General features: G+C 39.3%; 1 protein-coding gene across 1 annotated transcript in view; it reads right to left on the reverse strand.

Moving 5' to 3' along the window:
* SPG7 (SPG7, paraplegin matrix AAA peptidase subunit) overlaps nucleotides 1-23889 on the reverse strand; it is an 87213-nt gene that overhangs the window by 13186 nt on the left and 50138 nt on the right. Inside the window, exons 10-13 of the mRNA XM_027846948.1 lie at nucleotides 12958-13082; nucleotides 11563-11665; nucleotides 9223-9333; nucleotides 339-454 (exon numbers count right to left, since the gene is read on the reverse strand). Coding sequence (XP_027702749.1) covers nucleotides 339-454; nucleotides 9223-9333; nucleotides 11563-11665; nucleotides 12958-13082 — 455 coding nt within the window. The remainder of the gene's footprint in view (nucleotides 1-338; nucleotides 455-9222; nucleotides 9334-11562; nucleotides 11666-12957; nucleotides 13083-23889) is intronic.

A 23889-nucleotide genomic window follows, 5' to 3' on the forward strand; every position in this document is an offset into this window, starting at 1 on the left:
CCGAACAGGTATTTGTATTTTACCACAAGGGAGTTGGGGAGTGGCTGACGCTTGCTGAATAGGGGGTGACATGGTCGGACATGGGCTTTAGAAGTCTCCACTGAGCAACTGTATGGAGGATAGTTTGGAGAGCTGCAAGGGCAGATGTAGGAAGATTAACTAGGAGAAGATGAGGGTGTGGACTCCAGCAGCTGTGGTTTGAGTAGAGAGAAGTGGATAGATACAAGAGGAGTTGGCGCCAATCAGCTGAGAGAGGGAGATGAATGAGAGCCCAAGCAGCAAGGATGGCATGTGTTCAAACCCAGAGATGACAAGTTTTTAGACATCAGCAACTTTACCTTCATCACTGCCTCTGTGTGCTCCAGTAGCCAGCCAACCAAAGCATGGCCTGACTCGTGAAATGCCACAATCCTTAGCTCTTCCTTGGACAGAATCTTGCTTTTTTTGGCAGTACCTAAGGAAGCACCGAAGATTTTAGATGTCATGCAAAAGTAAAAGTCCTGGCAATACCTAGGTGAAATGCGCCAGGCACTGTCCTTGCTCACAGGCCCTGCTATTTCTGCCTTGTGTAATCTAAGAAGTGAGGTACCCATTATTCAATTCTCTGGCCATATCTTGCCCTTCCAGACCAATCACCCACAACTTCCGCCCACTTGAAAAAAGGCCAAAACAGGGCAAGAGGTGGTTAGAGATAAACATTTTTCTATTCCTACTTTCGTATTATTTAATATGTTATCAAAAGGGTTCCTTTGCCAATGATACATTTTGGGGAACAGATCTAGAACTTACATGATGGCAAGGACCTTAGTGATCATTAAGCCCTAATGCTTCCTTTTATCTATAAAGAGTCTCTGGTCGACAGACATGAAGTGATTTCTCCCCGGTCCCCAGGTTGGCCACAGGTGTAGGCCTGGACCAAGAACCTGGTCCCTTGGGCTACAGGCCCTGCTTTTTCCATTCATTACATCATACTGCCTAAAAGACTCAAAAACTTGTTATTTTTCAAATACATTTTAAAATCTCTTTTAAGATAGCTAGAGTGAAAGCAGATGAGATTTAAGTTCAGAATAGTTGGTTATCACACTGCTACATGTCTCTATTGGATATTTTAAGAATTGCCCATTAGGGTCGGGTTTGAAAGAATTTATAGCATTATAATATAACTTGGCATTTGGATGTAACAGATGGAAAGCACACTTCTCTTCAAATATGGGTCACAGTTTCAGATTAGATTTAATTATACGTAGCACATAAGTATGTGATGATTTATGAACTTCCATCATGAAAAAGTTTGTTCTAGGCCTATAGCACAAAAACTATGTGAAAAAAAAAGTTAACATAAGAGTTTTTAAAATAGGGGGGAAAATGTCTAAGAAGCCCCCCCAACTTAAGGGGCAGCTTCAAATACAGGATGTAGGAGAAAAGAGCATGGGGCAAATTATCAGAAAATCTGGATGCTACTTCTTGGCCCTGTGTGTGACTCTGGGCAGGTAACCATATTCAGCCTTAATTTCTTCACCCAAAAAAAGTAGAATACCACTCCTCATTCTGCTTACCTTACAAAACTATTATACCAAATAAGATAACAAATGCAAACCCATTCTGAAAACTGTAAAGCATGATACAGATTTAAGGTAGCATTAATATTATTGTTTTGAACTAGTACGGTAAACCTAGTCCTCAACTTTGATCTTTTTGTTGCTCTGGATGCAGCGGAAAAAACCAAAACTGTCTTCTAAATAAAACAGTCATCATCATCTTCTGCTGTCCCCCTTTCTCCTTTTCGGAAAGCACAGCATCTGCAGCCAGGAGGCAGTCCTGCACTAGGGAGGCCTCAGAGAGTCTTTGCTCCAAAGCACCAGAGGTTCGTCGTCTTTGGTTCAGTCTTTGTTTGGAACTAGGGATTTCACTGGCAGAGAAAGGGAGAAAACCTTCCACTACCAATGCAGGTCAGTAACTGTTATGGTAGGGGACTGTCTCTGACACTGAAAGGTTAAGGGAGGGGTCCCAAGGTCATACAGATCACATCTGGGAGAAGGGGAATAGGAAAGCAAGTCACAGACTCAGGTAGGACCTCTATCAACACTTTTTAAAAAATTCATCTTAGAGGGGCAGTTAAGTGGCACACTGGATAGAGCCCTGGCCTTGGAGTCAGGAGGATCTGAGTTCAAATCCAGCCTAGACACCTGACACTTACTAGCTGTGTGACCTTGGTCAAGTCACTTAACCCTGATTGCCTCACCAAAAAGCCAAAAAAAAAAATTCATCTTAGGTCAACCAAAAAAAAGATGGAACTCCATCCTGCTGCTGGCCAGAACGTTTCCATTTTTTCTTTCCATAAACTTGTTTGATTCTCCAGTCAAACTGTATTTACTGATATGTCCTTTATTAAAAATTGAAGTCAAGTCAAATAGGAGTTTCAAAGAGATGTTTCTTAATGTAGATCTTCTACAAGATGAAGGTTCTACAGGGATATTTAACATGAGTCTTGCCTAAACATCCCTTATTTACCTGAAGGTGACTCCCCAGAGCAAAGCAAGCAAAGCAAGTGCCAAAATTAATAACAACAACAACAAAAGTAAATTAGTAATTCCCAATATCCCAATAGTTCTACCTCTGTAGCTGTAGTTAAAAGATTACAAGCTAAGGATGAGGGAGAGGGCAATGGTTTAAAAATTCCATCTTGACAATCCATACAGATTTTTTTAAAAGGAGATGACAGAATGAGAGGTATTTCCTTAAAGTACAAACCTCAAAACCCTACTGCTGTTCTTATTTGAATTTACTTGGTTAAAAAAGTTGAATACTTTCTAATGACTTATAAATAATTATCCTGTGTTTTAGTTTACAGACAACTATCAACTCCCTTAACTGATGGAAAGAAGCACCCTAATGGCTAGTCCAAAAACAAGCAAGTATTTATTAAGTGCCTGCTTATGGGCAAATCACTGAGGATACAAAGAAAAAGATGAAACAGTCTCTGCCTTCAAAGGTATAAATGCATATACAAAGAGGCAAAACAAAATAAGTAGTCTGAGGAAGGACAGAACACCGGCAATTGGGGAGAAGCAGGGCAGGCTCCAAGGAAAAGGTAGTACCTGATCTGAACCTTGAAGAGCACTAACGATTTTGAGAGGCAGAGATGAAAAGAGAGTTCATTTCAAGATTCACCAATTATGGCCAAAGGGCCAAATCTAGTCCTTCTGTTTAAATACAATGTTATTTTAAAATTAAAAATCATTCTTAGCTGGGAAGGAAGAGAGGGCAATTTGGCCCTTAGTTTGCCGATTCCTGTTCGAATCTCAAATTTCTTGCTGCTTTTTGTTCTATTGCTGTTCAAGTCTATTCAAACCCTAGATTATTCCCATCATCCACCTTCTCCACTCCTACTCATATGTTGCTCAACTAGGGACTAAGTTGTGCAGCCATAATCAGGTTCCAACAAACTTATGTTACCTAATCTCAACCTACACACACACACACACACACACACACAGGCACACACACGCACACACACACTCTCTCCCTCTCTCTCTCTCAGTGAATGAGTTTCAATTATCATCTCTATAGTTTAGGTCTTGTTAATGTATGCTTGACCATATATGTATGATTTCCACATTGCCAACTCCCTCTTGGACATTTTAAGCTGGAGGTTCTGCACGCATCTCAAAGTCACTATGTCCAAAGGAAAACTCACTATATTTCCCCAAAACCACTCGTCTTCTGAACTTCCCCATTATTCAGAGTACCACCATCCTCCCAGTCACTCAGGCTCGCAACTCCAACATTATTCTCAACTCCTCACTCACCCCACATATCCAGCAGTTGCAAAATCTTTTCATTTCTATCACTACAACACCTCTCACATTCTGGTCTCACAACCACCATCCTGGTTCAGGCCCTCATCATCTCTCACATGTGATGTTACAATACTATCTAGCTGATCTCCTGCCTTTCCCTATTTCAGCCTATCCTTCACAGAGCCTTACACTGATTTTCCTAAAGCCTTAGCCTGATTGTATCACCTTCCCCCTACTAAATAAACTCCAGAAGCTCCCTATTACCTCTGAGATCAAATATCAACTCCTCTGTTTTGGCATTTTACATTAGCATTCTTCAGAAAGTCAGTTATTAAGCACTTACTCTGTTTTTAGTTCTGAGGATACAAAGAAAGACAAAAAACAGGCCCTGCTCTCATCTTATTCATCACTGCCGTCCACAAATTCTATGGCCCAGTCAACCTAGCCTTCTTGTTTCTCACAATGACACTCCATCTCCTGTGTCCATGCAGTGACTGTCCTCCACACTCTTTTCTCATCTCGTAGAATCAATCCTTGGTTTCCTTCAAGACTTTACTCAAACACTACCTTCTGAATGAAGTCTTTCCTGGTCCTTTTTCCTCCACAGTTAACTTCTATGTGTTTTGTGTGTTTTGTATGTGGCAGAGCTGAATTGGGATATAGCCCAAGAAGCTCATTTGGAGACAGATCTACAGTGGGCACCCCACTGTCTAAGTGTGCATGAAGCTCTCCTGGCAACTTCCAGGCAAACATCTGGTTCAAAGCTTAAGCCCTTTCTCCCCTTCTATCTCAGCCCTATGCCAGTAGGACAAGGGTGGTGCATTGTGTCAACCAAAAAGAGAAACAGCTTCCTTTCTGTCTTTCCTTCATTGCCTCTAGAATATGTAGTGAACTGTTCTCACATGGAAGCCAGCACATGTACTGGCTGATGCGAGTGTGAGACTAGATCTTAAAGGCCTGGCTCTACACGGGGTTCCTCCCTTGAGTGTAGATGACTGAAGAGGGATCAAGACATGGATGTCCCAGTGGATCTTCTGACTGTTTGTTTTAATCTACCATACAATTAGTCCAGCCCAATCAGAACGTATCGTTTGCTTGGGTCTGAGATTTGCTTTCCAGTGTTTTGTTTTATTGTTGCATGGAGTTAAGAAGGGAAAAGATCCTGAGTCCCATCAGTCAGAAGTGACTAGAAGCAGTACCACTACACCCTGCTTGGAGAAAAGGATAACAGGAAAGACAATGAGCCCAAGCCCTGGCCTATCTGCCAGAAGACTTGGTCTTACACGGAGCTATTTGGACAGCGAAAAGCTGATGTGATGCTGAAATGCTGATTTAATTTTCCCACAAAATGCTTCAGACTTTGATGTTTTTAAATCTCAACCTTTTAGGAGAACATAACAATAACTGCAAGTTATTGCTATTTGTTTAAATCCCTGTTAATGTATGCTCATGAATCCCTCATAATAAATATTTCTTTTGTGTGCAGGAAATAATTAAGTGTCCTACATCTAATTTACATTGGACATTGTACACCTCTGTACTACTCTCCTTTTGGAGAGACCCCAGGTATGAGCCAAACCTAAGCTTTAAGTGATTTTTTTTCCTGGGACTTTGGGGTGAGGATACAAAGAGCCAGAGAGTTCAAGAAAAAAATCTACTAAGACTGCACCTGGTCTGTTTATTCATAGGTTCAGAGCTAAGAGGGAACCTTTAGTGAGTTAGGGAGAGGACAAACACCATGGTCACCTAGGGCCCAGGGGCAGTTATTTGTATTGTTACATGTATCTATCTATGTATATGCTATTTCCTCTGTTAGGATGTAAACACTTTGAGGATAGGACTGTTTCTTTTTTGTTTCTGAATCTTCAGTGCCTTGTACAGTGTCTGTCACATAGTAAGCATTTAATTAATACTTTCTGATTGGTCAAAGAGCTCATGAAGGAATGGTTTGAAACAAGATTGTAAAGGTAGGCTAACAGTCAGTCTGGGATGGACTTTAAAATACCAGCTGAGGAGTTTGTGAGTAACCAATGAAGGTTTTCAAAGAAGGCAAACACATAGTCAGGCTTAGGAATATTATTCTGGCAGTGATGTGGAGGATAGAATGGAGAATGGAAAGCCTGGAAACAAGATGAACAATCAGGCAAATAAACCAATGCAAATTATTATACGAGTAATAAAAGTAAATGAGAGGAAATGAGGGCCTGAACTAGGGCAGTGACCATGTGGATGGAAAGAAGAGGGCAAATGTCAAAGATGCTATAAAGAAAGAATCAATGAGATCTGAAAACAACTAAATATGGGAGTTTTAGAAAGGGAAGATTCAAGGATGACTACAAGCTTACCAACCTGGGTGATGAGGAAGATGGTGGTACCCTTAACAGAAATAGGGAAATTTGCAAAGGGATAGATTGGGATAAGAGATAGAAAGAAAAGGGAAAAAAAGAAAATCAGTTCTATAACAGACTTGTTGTATTTGAAATGCCAATAGGCCATTTCAGACATAAGTAACAGGCAACTGATGGCCACAAATAATCCAAATGGCAAATAATTCAAAAATAGTATGTCTTTAGAATGTATCTTAATACTTACTTTTTCCAGTTATGACATGTGAATTCACAATACTTTAAATAACATAATAAAGATACATTGTGAAAAATTCACAGCCTGATGAAATCTTAATGCTAGAAGGGTCTTTAAAAGTCATTAATCAAATCCAGATACATGAATCCTAAGTTGCGGCATCTTTTAAAAAATATCCAGTGACAAAGTCACCTATTACATCAGGAGATATCCATTTCCATTTTCAGACAACTCTAATGGTTAGAACCTTTTTCTTTATAATGTTTGCAACCCCATTCACTGGTCCTTACTAAGTCTTTGGAAATCTCATATAATAAGAGTAATTTCTCTAACACATGAAAGGTGTTCAAATATTTGAAGGGAGTGATCAGAATCTCTCCCAGATCTATATTTCCTTCAAGCAATCTTTACATGGCATGGTTCTGAATTCCCTCCCCATCCTGGTTCCTCTAGTCTGTATGCATTCCAGCTTATCAATGACCATCTGAAAACAAGACAACCAGAAATGAACATCATATTCCAAGTGTAGTTGGAGAGCAGAATGGAAAAATGCCTCCCTTATTCTGGACACTACACTTTTATTAATGTAGCTTGGCTTACCACCTCCAGTTCATACTAGATACTAGTCCCCTCCCTATCCTAGTTGTTCTCTTCTGTCCTCTTAGCAGAAGACTTCATTCTCATAATCTACTAAGAAAAGAAAGGCCAATTGTTGTGAACTCCCTCTTCTTCCCCCCTACTCTAAATCTCAACCATTTGACATCATGCACCACATCCTATTCCCTAGCCTCTCCTTTAATCCAGACTCTGACAAAAAATGAATAAAAACGTATTTTTATTAAGCAGAGCACTTTGGTAAGTGCTGAGGATACATAAAGAAGAGGTACGGTGGTCCCTGCTCTCAAGGACCTAACATTCTGGAATTCTGGGGGGCAGTCACTACTATTCCTGGGGTTTAGGGCTTACCTGCCAAAGATGATTCATACCCTCTCACACCCTCCCCACCTTCTCCTGTTACTTCTAGCGTGTTACCCCTACAATCATTCTGAGTGAAATGAGTATATTCACTACTGTCTATAAACACGCCCAGGTTTCCTCCATCCTTAAAACACCCTCACTAAACACTAAATCCCCTAAAGCAATCATACTATATCTCTTCTTCCTTTCCCAGCCTACTAAAAACATCAATGAATATTTTTTGCCTCCATTTACTCTCCTCTCACTCATTTCTTAAACCCCTTTAATCTGTCTCATCACACAAATGAAACTCCTCTCTCCAAAGTCACCAACAATCTCTGAACTGACAAATCTGATGGCCTTTCTCCACCTTTGTCATTCGTGAACTCTCTACAGCATCTGACACTGTTGACCACTCTCTCCACCTGGTTATGGTCTACTTTCTTGGTTTTGATGACACTGCTAACTTGCTTCTCCTCCCACAGTCTAGCCAGTTCTTCTCAGGTTCCCTTGATGTGTTTTCATTGATGTCTAGCCCCCTAATTATGGATGTATCCCAATGCTACGTCCTGGGCTCCATTCATCTCTCTTCTAACAATCTCTCTTTTGGTGACCTTATTAGCTCCCATGGGTTCAAATAGCTTCTCTATGGAAATAATTCCCAGATGTATATATCCATCATGAGCCTCTCTCCCGAATTCTAGTTCCACATCACCAAATGCCTATTGGATTTTTCAAACTGGATGTCTACAGGAATTTCAAATTCAACCTAAAACAAAACTCATCATCTATTCCCCATATCCCACCCCTTTCTGTCAAGGATACCACTACCATTCTTCCAATCACCCATATTTATACAACCGTAGTCAACTCTTACTCTTCATTCTCCTGTCATCTCATATATTCCAACTGTTGTCTTTTGCATCCCCACATTTCTCTACACTCACATGGCTACCCAACTAGATCAGGCTTTCATCACTTGTCTCGTGAGTTACTGAAATAGCCTCCTAATTCTTCTCTCTTTCTCAAGTCTCTCCTCTCACCAATCCGTTCTCCACAAAGCTGCCAAAGTGATATTGCTAAATCACACATAAGACGTCACTCCCCTACTCAATATACTCCCCATTTCCATTAAGAATAAAAGAGAAACTCCTTTGTTTGACATTTAAAGCCCTTCATAACTGGGCATCAGCCTTCCTTTCCAACCTTTTATACCCGACTCCCTTTCATACTCTTTGCCACCTGGCCAAACTGGCCTTCTTCACCTTTTCAGTGCCTTTGCACAGGCTGCCTCTATACACGGAATGGACTCCCTTCTCACCTTGACCTCTTAGAATGCATCCTTTCTTTTCAAGTTCAACTCAAGAGGCACCTTCCACAGAAGGCATTTCCTAACTCCCAGCTGCCAGTGTCTCACCCTCCACAATATTATCTTGTATTTCTTTTGTATATATTTATATGTGGATGTCTCCCTGATAGACCAGAAGTTCCTAGATGCCAGGGACTGTCATTTGGGGCCTAGCACAGTTCTTGGCACTAAGAAATGTACTTAATAAATGTTTGCTGCTTGACTTCAGAGAAGTTAAGATTGTTTTATTTATTCTACCTTGTTCCTTAACTTCCCTTTTCTTCCCAAACCATATAAAGTCCAAGCCTAAAATGAACTGATATTCCAATCTCTAAGGCTGCTGTATGTTTAGGAGGGGTAATGAAATATTTTTATTTAGCTGACCTCCTCCTATTTTACAGATTTATCTAGTCAATGAATGTTTCAATAAATATCATATAATATTTACTTGTATTACATAATAAGAGAAAATACTTGATCACTGTTAAGAATGGACGAGAAACAATTTTACAGAAGAACAGAGAGTCTCTGTACCTGCAATCACTCGCTCCACGGCATATTCAAAATTAAATGTATCAATTGATTTGTGTCCTTCTCTTGCAGCATGTAGAGCAGCTTCATTACATATATTTGCAATGTCAGCTCCTATTGGTAAAACATTTGACAACACTTAATATGTTTAGTAAGAAACTGGAATAAAGAATTCTATTATAACATTTAAACGGTAAAACATAGGGATCAGTGAATGACAATCCTGAGGCTTCCCCAACAGAAGCAAGACTCAGAATAGTTTGGACGTTGCTTGGACATAACATCATTTCATACAGGAATGGTGGTAGAGCTCTAGCTAGAGTTAGGAAGACCTGAGTTCAAATCTGACCTCAGACCTTGCTCAAGTTGTGTGTCCCTGGAGAAGTCTTCTAATCAGTTTTGCTTCAGTTTATCCATCTGTAAAATAGGATAATAATAGCACCTACCTCCCAAGGTTGTTGTGAGGAGATGCACTTTACAAATGCTAGCTATTATAGAAAACTGGTGGTTAAGAAATAAAAGGCATTGATAGACAAGACTCTATGGAAGGTCATTCAGAACAAGATCTCTTCCTCCTCTGAAACCTAAAGAGAGCACTTTGTTTGTATCCCTTTAATGTCACTTAACAATGATATCATACTTTATACTGTCATTGTTTATGTACCTATCTTAGTTAGCTTATTCTATTATACTAAAATTCCTTTTGGGAGAGGACAATGTTGTCTTCACTCTTCTATAATATTTACACATACAAAAAAAGTCTGTTAATTGGAGGAAGAACCAAAGAGACAGGGTATATATGTTGATAAAGTAAATGTTATAAGGCTGTTAATATTAACCTATAAAATATAGAGCTTTCAGATTCCCAGGAAATAAACTGAGAAAAAAAAACCCTTCATTGACAAAATTTATTTCTATTAAATTAAAACTAGTATAGAAAGAAACTCTCAGTAAAAACACAGGGGTCAGATATAAAAGGAATGAATAAATTGTAATGACTCACTATGATAGAAGATGAAATATGGATTCAGAATGAGAAAGATGGAGTGGTCGCTTTTGTGATTGGCAGAATATGTTAGGATATTCCTAGAATTGCAAAACCAACCTCTCTCCACAGAGCAATGTGAACATATGGTTTCAATTTGTGGGTAAAGGGGGTAAAATTCTGAAATAAATGGTAGAGCCAGTGCACCTTAAGGCCTGAGAGAGCAAAAAACCAAGGAAGGAAATTCCAAGTCTCATATGTGCAAACAGGCCTTGCAAAGCCCTAGAGAGAGCACCACAGTGGAGTAGCTTAGGGACAGGAATACTGCTGCAGACACTAAGATCCTTATTTAGGATTTGACCTACAGTAAGTGGGTGGTCTAAATACACAGTGAAATACTTTCTGTTCATTTTTCCCCTGGGTGGGAATATGACTGTTATTTATTTATAGTTTATTGACTTAACTTATCTTTCACCTACCCTGCAATGCAAAACTTATTCTCAACTCAGGCCTTCTCTGAACTGTTTCCCTCATAACGAGACTGGAAGGTCTATGTGCAGAAACACACAAACATGCACAATTCTATACCTACTACAAAGTAGTAGATACCTACAAAGCTTAAAGAACCTCAAATAATCCTGATAATTGCATGGGGTAAAACTGAATTGTCCATCTCCACTGGCCTTAAAAGAGATAACAAACAAAGCCAACACAGACTTAAGGAGAATTCTTTGAGAAAAGTCACTAAACTTTATACCGTTAACTCAACAATCTCTTTATGGGTATATGCCTAAAGTAGGTCAATGACAGCAAGTAAGGTCTTCTGTATAACTAAAGATTCATAATGACACTGTCTGGTAACAGATAATTGGAAACGATGGGGGTGTTCATCCATTGTAGCATGGCTAAACAAACTGATGTAAGAATGCAATGGAATATTACTATGCTATAAGAAAGGAATGAGTAATTTAAAGAAATATGAGAAGACTTGCATTAAGTGATACAATGATACAAGCAGAACCAAAAGAGAAACAATGACTATAATAACATAACACAAGTAACGGCAGTCCAACTTTGATGAATTACAGTGAAGAACTTCAGTCCTCAAGACCTAATGAGGAAACACACAGAAAGGTGAGGACTACAGATGTGGGACAGACAGCTGGCGGCTGTAAGGATTGACTTTGTTAAATGGAAAGGTTTGGTGGGGGGGGGGGTGAATGGCAACAACAGAACGAAAAGTGAGAGGGGAAGCCTTGGAAGTACAAACTCTAGGGACGTATAAAGTAGCATCAAAAGAGATCCGTGTACAGGACGAGAAGCACAAAACATTCCAAAAGATAAATGAATTCCCATACCGCTAAACCCAGGCGTGAGCTCTGCTAAACGCTGGGAATAAAAACTACCAGTCTGGGTCAGCTTCAGACTCTTCAGATGCTGTTCAAATATCTCCCTTCTTTCCTGTCATAACACAAAAGGAGAGACAAATATTTGGAGGGGGAGGGCACAAACAGACCAGAGAGTTGGGGGCGGGATACGTGCAGAGCAGCCAACATGGAAGCCACCTGTCTATGGAATGGCCATGGCTCCGGCCACCCCAGGCCACAAGAGGGAAGTGCACTTCTACTCTCAGGAGATTCACCCACCTTCCTCGCCAAGCAGAGGCTTGGTCACGGCTCTGCATCCAAATAAAGCCCTGATGTGTGGGGGTTTACCGTGAGTCATTAGCTTGCTTTCCCAAGCTCCTCTCTAAGGGTGATATTAACTACCTTTGACTTAGATTCTGCTCAAGGAGCCCTTCCTTCCTCGATACCCACCACCCCTCCAACCCTTCCTTTTGCTCCCACAGGACCAGAGTACCAAACCAGGCTTGAGTTCCTGTTCCTGGAGGTGCTGCTACAAAGACCCTCTTCTACCAGCTGAGGCTGTGTCCAACCTTAAACTAGGAGGTGGAGGAGGGGTGGCAGGCAGCCAAGGAGTGAATGACTCAGCTGGTCCAGGAGGTCCTGATTAAAACACTCAGAGCTCAGTTGCCAGGGCTTTTTTCCCTTCCTCCTTCAGGGGCAGCTGCACAGTTCAGGCTTTCAGTGCCAGATAGTATCAGGCATTTAAGGTATTTAAAATGAAAACTCTGAGGATGTCTACAAAGCTGCAGATGGAAGGAAGAGATGCCATGCAAGAAGAATGGGATTCTTTTACTTTTCCTCTCTGGATTTGGTTTCAGAGAATTTGCTATAAAACTCAATCCAGGCAAGCAAATTCAACCCCAGATGCTCAGGGAGAAAGAGGAAAAACAACAGTGGACGAACAAAAACAAGTTGCAAAACCAAAGAGAAAGCAGTGAGCCAAATAAAGTCTGGACAGATAAGAGTAAAGGAAATTCACTCGCTCCATCTGCCCTGGAGGAATGTTACAAACAAGGGCCATCCCTGTGGGGGCAGTGCTCACTGCCCAGCAAGTTTAGGCAGCTCTTCATTTCATGGGAGAGGAGGCCAAAAAGCTTCCCTCAACGACTATTTCCATGACAAAAGGATAACCCTACACCCTCAGCCCTGGGAACAAGGAACCAGCCAAGTGATCACTCTTCCGGCTAGTTAATATTTCTCATCACCCCCTTCTATTAATTGATAAGGGCCTTTGGCACACAGGAGGGCTTTAATTTTCACAAGCTTAAGAATATAGCTATTCACTGGGAAAGAATTCTAAAAGGCCTTGCAAATTAGCCTAATGAAAGTCAAACTTGTGTTTTTTACCTGTAGTGTAGGGAGATCAATAAAAATATGTCGGTCAAGTCTCCCTGGTCTCATCAACGCATTATCCAAAATATCAGCTCGATTGGTAGAAGCCAACACTATGACATGATCTGTAGTTCCCATTCCTGAAGATAAGGTCAGAAGAAAAATTTTTAAAAAAATTGTTACTTTTTGTTTTTATATCACCTTTATTTAAAAAAAAAATATATATATATATATCTTCCCCCCCCATCTAGAGAGCCAACTCTGATAACAAAAAATAAAAGAGAAACTGTTTTTTGTTAAAATGATGGTTTTAAAGCAATTTTTGGTTTTGTTTCTGCTCAAGTTCCAGGATACAGAGCTAGGCAGGAATTTTCTAGAGAGGTCTAACATAGAAAGAATGAGTACACTGAGCTGGCTTCCTAAACAGAGCTCCATAAATGCTGCTAGTTTATGATCCCTAATGCCCTTCATCCAAAACAATTCTGACAAACGAGGATTCACCCATTTTTACCCCCAGAAAGTCGGGGAGAATCATCTAAGGCAAGACTGTGTCAGAGGCCTAACCACAAATTCAAGCCAGGAGTCTACTTCACAGTACCCTGCTCTAAGCTCTAGACAGTACTCCTTGGAGGAATTTAAGTTGCCTGTAAATGCGTAACAAGAGAGAGTTTTACTACACTGTTGAACCTAAGGATCTATGGAGTATTTTCCTCTATCCTCATTCCATAGTTTTCTGTTGCCTAAAGTGACTTTTTATTTGCAACATCTGCAGTATTTTATTACATTTGGTCTGACAGCAATGGTTTTTCAGGCACAGGGTTTCTTAAAAAAGAATTGTAAAAGGGAGTTCATGGAAAAATCACTAATGAATACTACTAAAATGCAGAGACCCCTGTCTTTCTAAACTTTAAGCTCAGCTGATACTTAAAATTAAAAAAAAATAAACCTTAAAATTACCTATCAGGCCACTTCACCAGAGAGAAAGAAGCTCATATTACAGAGATAATTAAACAAACAAACCCTGCTATCTTCAAACATACTTCTGCTTCTCAACAGATGGATGTCAACAAACTCAATTCTGCTTTCTCACTAGCAGCCAAACTGGAAGCTGCGAGGTCTGTAGCTGCCTTCCAAGCTGAGAGCTCTAGCTGGTCCACGTGCTTCTATCGAATGAGTCACAGGCCTGCAGATTCCAAGCACTAGCACTGCAGAAACAAGAGATTCTCACCAAGAGGAGCTGATCATCCTCGAGAGTGGTTTTTCCTCTACATAAGCAATAGGATAGGGTAGCTTATTCCCAAATATGCTTCCATCTCGGAGCACAATCCCTCCCTAATTCTGAATAACCTATTCTAAGAGATGAAGCTCCGTATTGTTTGGTCTGGCACCCAAGAAGAAGAAATTAGAAGGATGTCAGTCACATGAGACTTAAAAAGCTTTATTTATGCTGCAAGATTACAAAATGCACAGTACATTATCATCTTAATGATGCAAAAATAAATGCTTGTAGTTTTGATCAAAAAACTATGTCTTACTTAAAATAAGTATCACTTAAAACAAACAAAAACGGAAGCCCCAGACAGAGTACACATTTCTTAGTTCAGCCACTGTATTCCACTTCTAAGGTAGAATATCAATTCAAATAAAACACTGATCCAGGAAATCAAAGGATAATAGGGATGGAAGAACCCTGAGAGATAATCAGTTCATTTCCCTGTCATCTAGGTGGGGCCTATAACTATCAGACTGATAGCAATCTAGTCTACTTTAACATACCTCTGGGAATGAAGATTCTATCATTTTCCCTCAGGAATCTAGGCCAGTATTTATCTTAGGTTTCTGAAATGCTTCTTCTCTAAAGAGGTCAAGCCAGTGAGCACAGAATTTTTAAAATATATCATTTCAACAAGTAGCCAAGACTTTGAAAAAAAAAAAAAGCCACAGTTGGTACAAAAGAAAACACGGTCACAGTAGAAAGAACACTGACCTCACAGTTGTTAGACCTCAGTTATAGTTCTGTCTCCTCCACTTATTAGTTGTGTGATTCTTGGGCAAGTCATGTAACCTCAGTGAGCCTCAGTTTTATTATCTGTAATATGGGGATAATGATACATGTTCTACATGTCTCACCGGATAATTATGAAGATCAAATGAGAATGTATGTGAAGGTGCTTTGGGAACAATAAAGCCATACAATTATATGATATCATGATTAAGGAAGAACAGTAAAAACACACAGAAAACTTCAAAAGTTATATGGGAAATGAGGAATATCAATTTCAAAAAAGACCAATGAAATCACTGAAGCCTTTCCCCACTGCAGCCCTTTTCTCCCAAAGGTGAGTTCTTCCAGTAAGGGACCAGATCAACCCACACTTCATTACCAGGATTTTGCCACTATTTGCTCTGACTCCGCCCGTCCCCCCCTTCCCAGGTACTTCTACTTCCCACACCCCACTTTTCCGCTCCCTTTCATGTGCTGCCTTCTGGTATTTTCTGTAAGTTCCTTAAGGACACTGCCTGTCTTTTTATTTGTCCACTTATCCTCAAACATCAGGGTTGGAGTTTTAAGTATTAAAGCAAACCAGACTGTAGCTGAGGACAGTGCCTGGCATACAGTCTTCAGTTAACAAATGCTTGCTGACTTTACTTTTTTTTGAGAGAGATGTTTTCGATGCTGCACAAAGTGGGAGAAGGATCCTTTAATGTGTGTCCTCTCCTTCAAAACAAAACTGCTGGTCAGTTTGACCTGCACTGCACGCATATTCTTGAAGCCATGCTATCTAGTTTTTTTTCCCCCTTTTCTTCCATCTTCTACTAATCATACGTAGAAAAATGTAGTCATGTCAGAGGTTTCCCAAGAGAGGCAGGGCACATTTCAGAGGCTATACCTGGTAAGGGTTTGAGTAAGGACTAGTCCATCCAAACCTCTCTCAAATGAACCACCATAATGGACAGAGGCTATTAGGAATATGAACCTACTCTGAGTCCCTCTGAAAAACAACGGTATCTTAGTCTTCAATACCCAATGCCAGGAGTGGCTGTTTAGGTATTAGAGCAAAATCAGGTCCTAGCCCAGGTGACTCCCCTGACCTAAGTTCAAGGGCTCAAGCTGGAAATGGACAGTTGAGTTAACACTGGCCTTTATGTCAATCAGAGAGAGTCTAACCTCCGCTACAGAGGCACCTCCAAACAGTGACCAAGAGCAGGTTTTTCCTCATCCAACTCAGACCCTGGAATGCTACACACCTCTAGGGGAGAGACAAAAAAGTCTGGAAACGCTTCACAATGTGAAGTCATTCTGACACACTCATTTGTTACTTTGAAGAAATGGAGAACAACACCTTAGACTATGTTTCACACACTTGCTGTAAAATTATAAATCTTAAGAAAAAAGTACAGAGTATATAATGCAGACTTTTCTATTACTGAAGTGCAAAAGAGCAAGCAGTTATGGTAGTGGCTACAGAAATGCCTACAGACAAAGCACAGGCAAAGAGTGATTAATGTGGAAATCACTAATAAGAGCCAGGTGTGTGGAAATAAGTACCAGAGCTAAGAAACCAGCTTCAGTTAAAACAACAACAACAAAAACCCCAAACTTTAATTATATGGCTTAAGAAGGGGCAGAAAGAGATTTTTTAAATAAGAAATAATTTTTTAAATAAGAAATTGCCTAGCTGAGTAACAAAAATGAAACAGTTTTTCCTTCCCATTCTAATGTAAAAGGAAAACAAAAACAAACCTGGTTTTTACGCACAAGGATTTTCTCATTTTAATCAAGAACCTGGAATGTTATTTAAGTTTCCAAACAGACCAAGGTCATCTGGTACAACTATTCTTGGAATTCCATGTCCAAGCTGACAAATCCCAAACCTGCAAGTATCCTTGTTTATGTCCATCTCCAGCAGATCTGACCATGGAGGAAACAGACTTGCTGACAGATCTTTAAAAACAGTCAAGCTGCTTCCAAATATTTAACAGCACTCTTGCCACTTCGGCCAAGAATCCCTGTATCAAAGACACAATGTACTTGATGTGAGCTTACCCAAATAGTACCTCTGGACCATCGCTGTGGGTCACATTTTCAATTTGTATTAATTTTTACTCACCCCCACAACATAAAATGATGCCTTTAAGCCTGAACTTTCTGACACTTGGGCTGGAAAGAGAGTGCTAATCTGCAAGGCTAGTCTAGACTCATTCATTATTCTGGGAGAGATTTCTATAGTAAAAGCTTCTAGCAGCCCTTCTAAGAATTTCCCCTAAGTGAAATTCAAGGCCACATCTGTTCCATTATTATTCTATATCACAGGAGTAGCATCTTTGTGTCTTCATAAATTAAAAGTTGAAAGGAATTTTAGAGGTCTAATTCAATCCCCCCATTTTATAGAAGTGAGAGGACTCAAAAAAGGGGGTGACTAGCTCCCCTCCCTGTTTAGACACCTGGGGTTCATGAAAGAACCAGGTTGTTACATCCAAGTCCCAGTACAGTGTTCATTTCTCTTTCCTACACAGCTTCTCCTCCCTCTACTCAACATGTCCAAAATGAAATTCATCATCATTCCCCCCTAAACCACTCTTATTTAGAACCTCCCTATTCTTGTCATGGGTACCACCACTCCTCTAAGTACCCAGGTTTATAACCTTGGTGTCATCCTTGACTGCCCATTCTCTCTCACTCCCTATGTCCAATAAGATGCCAATCAAATGTAGTTTTGTATATAATTATCTATGTAAATTCGTTCTCAGAAAAAACAACAACTCCTTGAGAGGGCAGGAGCTAGTTTATTTTTATCTTTTTTTTTCCCCCAAAAAAAGTGATACAAGTTTTCCCCAAAAAGATGGGCATTTCCTGTTAGGCTAAACTCTGTCCCAAAGGAGTCTGTCTTCTGAAGCACTAAAAGTAACCTGAGTGGAGAGTGGTGTATTACTACCCAACCTTACAGATGGCCGGTTAAAAACAAACAAAAAGCCAAATAAATGATTTCTTTCATGTTTTCGGGAGCTTTGTTTGAAGTAAACTAGAAGAGAAAACTGGAGTTGTCCAAGGTTGACAACACCAGAAATGGAGCTAAAACCTGGCCTTTGCCTTAGTCCTAAGAGCTAATTTAGTCAATTCACCTACTGGAGGCCATCGACAGGGTAAGACAAATAAACGAAAGGTGAAAACAGTAAAATGAGTGCTCTCTGTTCGAGCAGTTCAATATTCAAAGGCAACAGGATTGTGAGTGGCCAGCCAGGCCCGGAAATATTGCACACTGATTCTCCAAGCTGGAGGAGACCTCAAAGCTAGGTCAATGATGCTCCTGGGGGCAAATTTGTTTTCATACAATTCCTATGTTTCAAGTATTTACTCTTGTAGGCAGACAATAGGAAGATATGTCTAAAAAATGAAAATTTCCTGCAAGCAGAGATGAATATATTGTTTCAACTTGCTTATTAGCATCGAATTCTTTTTTATCATTGTATGTCTATTCAAGTTTGCTATTAGCAGTTGTTTAGGTTCCAGATCTACCCTCTGAGGTTCATCATAATTTTATCATTCCAGGATTAAAGTCTTCACTGAGCTTTTCCTGGAAGCTTAACAAATGGGACCTCCTTGACTCCTTTCCCCCTGCCCACTCTGCTGCCCGCCCCCCCCAGATAAGAGTCATAAGTAAGAAAAGAAAAGACTGTGTCAGAAGATCTGTGCTCAAATCACAGATGCACAATTTGCTTGTCTTGGGAACTTGGTCAAATCACTTAATCTCACTGAGCCTCAACGTCCTTACCTGCAAAATGAGAATAACATTATCTGCCCTGCGGCATCAAAATGTTGCTGTGAAGCTCAAAGAGAAATGCAAATGAGGTATTTTATAATCCTTAAAACATTTTTATAAATGAAATCTTATTAATAAGTTATAGAAAGTGCAATTGAAATTGGCATTTCAGTCATAATACCAAACAGGTTATTGGTATTTGATAAATATTAATAATTACATTTAAATTTAATAGAGGGAAGAAAAAGAGACGTAAAAGGGAGTCTGGGAGAAAGTTGTGTAGTGGGAATTCTAAGATAACTACCTTGTGTGGTGTAGTAACATGTGGATTTTCCAATAGCTGGAAGACAAGGAGAGAGTACATTTTATGGTGGTACTCCTATGTGGAGATCCATGTGGGGAGCTCTCTCTCAGTTTAAGGACATTTCTTAGTCCTTTAGAACTATATGGATTTTTCTATTTATTATTTATCATTTTCTGTTTACCATATTTTCTATTTATCTATCTATTTATCATCCTATATTCAGCTCTTTGGAATCTGACAATTCATGAAGCAAGACACTGGCTTCTTATATAATAGAACTTGATTATTATCCAAGGCATAAAGAGAAGATCTTCAATAAATATTTATAGATTAACTGGTAGGCCAAAGTAATGAGATGGTTGAAAAAGCTAGTCTTCAGGAGCAAAAGCAAAAATTATCATGTTAATATTTAATAATATTAACATTTGGTGTCCATAATAACAATCCAGGAGATGCATCTTTCCAAAGAAACTGAGGGCAGTAAGTACCTGGACTGTGCCATACACATTTTCAATTATCCATGCTATACTTTACTCCATAAGCCTTGGATGATAAAAACTCTGTATGTGTGGAAAATTACAACAAAAATGTTTTGAAAAAAATCAGAGGATCACAGGATTTAGAGATGAAAGGAACACAGGAAAATATCTAGCCCAACTATCTCATTTTATTGAGTAGAAAATGGAAAAGAGTCTTGCCCAAAGTCAAGGCAAGAAGATAAAACAGCTAAGAGTCAGCTATCTCAGAGCAGTTCAAAGGAATAAAGGACAATGGAAGAAGACACTTTCCCCTTCCATTTGCAGTCTCAGGTGAGATCATTACACTTGTTGAAGGAAAAAAGTTAAGGTTGAAAACGAGTATCGCAAAATGGAAAAACAGCAGCTAGACAAGTGTTGCTTGACATGCAGAAAATCACCTTGGAAGAGCTGGAAGGAAAGAGACCATTCCAGACTGATATTCCTGCTGGCAGAGGCCTTCTGAGGCACAATCTGCCTCCTACCAAGGCAGCCCGATTCACTTCTGGCATAACTATTAGCATGTTTTGCCATGGCCGGCCTAAAACGACCTCTCTCCAATTTCCACCTATTCTCTTTTCCTCTTTCTGGAGCCACACAAAAGAAATCTTGCTAGAAGACAGCTACAATTTCCCCCACCTATTTTTTTCTTCTGCAGGTTAACTAGTACCAATTCCTTGTATACCATATCTCAGCCCTTCACCGTCCATGCTGACCTCCTCCAGATGTTCTCCTGCTTATCGATGCCCTTCCCAACTGGAGGTGCCCAGAACACAACAAAATACGCAGATACAGTCTCACAAGGCAAAAACACAGTAAACACAGTGATGCCACCACCTTCCTAATTCTGGACACAACGCACCTCAATACAGTTGAAGACTACTAATCTTATGGGCCACTATTAACACACTAAAGAACCAGAGTGAGCTTGGGATCCCAGACATTTTGTACATGCTATCAACATCTGCACCATCTTGTCCTTGTGAAGGGGGTTTTTAAAAAAATTAAGTGTAGGATTTTTATTTCCAAGAAACCTAGGTAGACTTGTGCAAAGCGATACAGAGCAAAGTGAGTAGAACCAAGAGAACAATTCATACAATGACAACAATATGGTAAAGTCAAATAACTTTGAAAGGTAACGCCAACCATGATTCCTGAGGGTAAGGAAGCACACTATCCACTTCCTGAGAGAAGTGATGGACTCAGTGCAGAATGAGACATTGGTTTTTTAGTCAAGGCCAACATGGGAATCTGTTTGCCCAATTATGAATAGATTACAAACATTTTGGTTTTCTTCTCTTTCTTTTTTTTTCCCCATTGGGAGGGAGAAAACAGGTTTTCAATTGGAAAAAAAATTTTTAAGCGATTAATCTCTTATTAAATTTCATCCTATTAGATTCAAGACATGAGAGGAAGCGTGATATAGCGGGTAGAATACCAGGTTTGGCTTAGGGAGACGTAGGTTCAAATCCTTCCTCTGATACTTCCCCTCTGTGTGCCTGAGGTAACTTTCCAAGGACTTATCTGCTAAGTACAGACAGGTTATGATCTTGATCAGTATATTCCCAAACTGAGCTTGATGAAACCACAAATCTTTGAAAAGATTAAACCCATCAACCTAGCCTGTTTAAATGTTTTTGAATAACAACTCTGTCATCCAATGTGTTAGCTATCTCTCCTAGCTTTGTGTCACATGAAAATGTAACTAAACGTCATCTAAAACTTCATCACGCTCACTTATAAAAAATTCAGAACAGAAGCAATCACAGATTCTCTGGGGTATTCCACCAAAAAATCCCCTCCAAATTGACATGAACCAACCCATTAGTGACTATTCTTTGGGTCGAGCTGTGCATTTACTTAACTGTACTACCATCAAATCCACATGTCTTTGTCTTGTTCACAAGGAGAGCATGAGAGTTTATCCAACACTGGTAAAATGTAAGTATACTATCTACATTGAGACATCTCAATAAACAAGGAAAAAGCATTAAATCTACAGTCACTTCAGAAATCCTTTTCAACCTTTAAATATATCACCTATAAAAAGACAACTCTGCTGTCCTCTACTAAATGGTACATGAATTATGCAGCAAAAACTTCTATTTACTGTATAACCATCTACTTTGTGTCACTAAACATGTCTGGAATCCATGAAATGGCTATTTATTTAAAATGAATAAATTTGAAGATGATGTTTGTGCAGACATTTTGATCATGGTTGGTTTATTTAACTAATGGCTGAGGTCAGCAAATCAAAAATGCTATTTGTTGAGACTGGCAAAGTGGAAGATAGTGCTAACATTTCTATTTGTTGTAAAGATTGTATCCTCTTCTGATGGGCTAAGAATCCCAAAAAAAGACAAAACTATTAGATTAAAAAACAAAGTGTTATTACTCATTTGCTCATTCTAGCAACCATTAAAAGATCTTGAGACATCTTGGATTATACATACATACACTCTTTATTATATCTAAAAGAAAAGAAGTAGTACAGTGACCTGAGGGAAAATATTTATCTAATATCAACTGAAATTTAAGGAGATTTAAGCTGTATCAATACTCATTTTTATCACTATATGCCAATGAATAATGAGGGAATTATTAGGAAGCTATATTTGCTAATCAACTCATTACTTAAAAGGAAGCCTTTTAGATGTTATGGGAAGATAGCTGACTGCTGTCTTATACTGATGGCAACAATGACATATATGAGGGGCAGTATTTAAAAAAGAAAAAGCTCTTATTGAATGAGAGTATACCTGAAGAACAGAGATGTACAAACTTTATTAATCATGTACACCATAAAAATGTCTGAACAGGCACTTCCAATATATGTATGCTGGTTTGTAAATTATATTTGATAACTATATTAATACAGTATGTATACTACAAAACATCCACAAAAAAAGGAAACTGAGGAAAGAGTAAAAATAAAATAAATACTTTAAAAAAATATATTTTTTGTTTCTGTTTTGCTTTTTGGTGAGGCAATCAGGGTTAAGTGACTTGCCCAGGATCACACAGCTAATAAGTGTCAACGTCTGAGGCCACATTTGAACTCAGGTCCTCTCGACTCCAAGGCCAGAGCTCTATCCACTGAGCCACCTAGCTGCCCCAAAAGAATATATTTTTAAAAAAGAATATTTTTTTTTCATTAATGGAACAAAACCCTTTTTGGTCCTTTTTTGTCCAAATCATTTTAATTAGGGTAACATGATTAAATAGGTTTCATTATTTTTTACAATTTTGGTTTTATACTTTGTGATACAGCTATTCAAAGATCTACTTCTAAGTTTGGTTTATTTCAATACTTGTTATTAGCTTCAAAGAAAAGGGAAATAACAGTCCCACTGTATTTTGCCCTATCAGATATCAATTGTGTTCAATTCTGGATAACATGGCTTATGAAGAATACTGATAAGCCAGAGAATAAACTGAGGAGGGCAACCAGGAAGTCCATTTCTTATAAGGATCAGTTCAAGGAACTGGGCATATTTAGGTTAGAGAAGAGATGACTTGGGGGAGCAGAGGGACAGATGATAATCATCTTTAATGTATTTGAAAGGCTGTCATATGCAGAAGGGATTAAGTTGTTCTGTTTGGCCACAGATGGCAGAACAAGAAACAGTAGGTGAAAGCTTCAAAGAGGCAAATGCAGCCTTTATATAAGGGAAAACGTCCTAAAAACTAGACCTGTCCAAAAGTGAAATGATCTGCCTAGAGAGATGGTGGTTTTTGTCTCCTTGGAGACCTTTAAGCAGAAGCTAAATGACCAGCTATTAGGTGTGTTAATAGTAGGTGTCCCTTTCATGTATAGGTTGAACTTAATGGCTGATGAGGACTCTTCCAAAGCTCAAACTGTATGATTCTATAAAAGCTAACAAAGATACCCTACAAAGGTAGGCAAATCAAAATGAGAGAAGCATATTATTGGTTGTACTTCCTAAATCATGATACTCATTTTTTAAATCCTTTCAACAATTATAATTATGCAAAGGTTTTCACTGAAATTTGGATAGTAAATTTCTATCTTACCTGATGCTGTTGGGAGAAGGGAGGAAAATGGTCTCTGGAGGGCAAGTCTCAGGTCTGGAAGGTGGCTGTTCCAGATGGGGAGAAAGGAGCGGTAGCAGCTCAGAAACAAAACTGCTTGGACTTTGATTTCTTGCTGATTGATAGCCTTCTTGATTTGGTTCCAAGCTATCTATTCAATGTGTTTCCTCTGAGGGGCTGAAGAAGCATGGTGGGGTTGGGGAGGAATCTTGGTGGATGTCAGAATGTAAGATCCTTGCAAATAGAGACTGTTTCATTTATGATTTTTGTATTTCTAGACCCTAGAACAATACTTGTTGATTGATCTAAG

Source organism: Vombatus ursinus, unplaced genomic scaffold, assembly GCF_900497805.2.
Source record: "Vombatus ursinus unplaced genomic scaffold, bare-nosed wombat genome assembly UNPS02005286.1, whole genome shotgun sequence".
NCBI lineage: Eukaryota > Metazoa > Chordata > Mammalia > Diprotodontia > Vombatidae > Vombatus > Vombatus ursinus.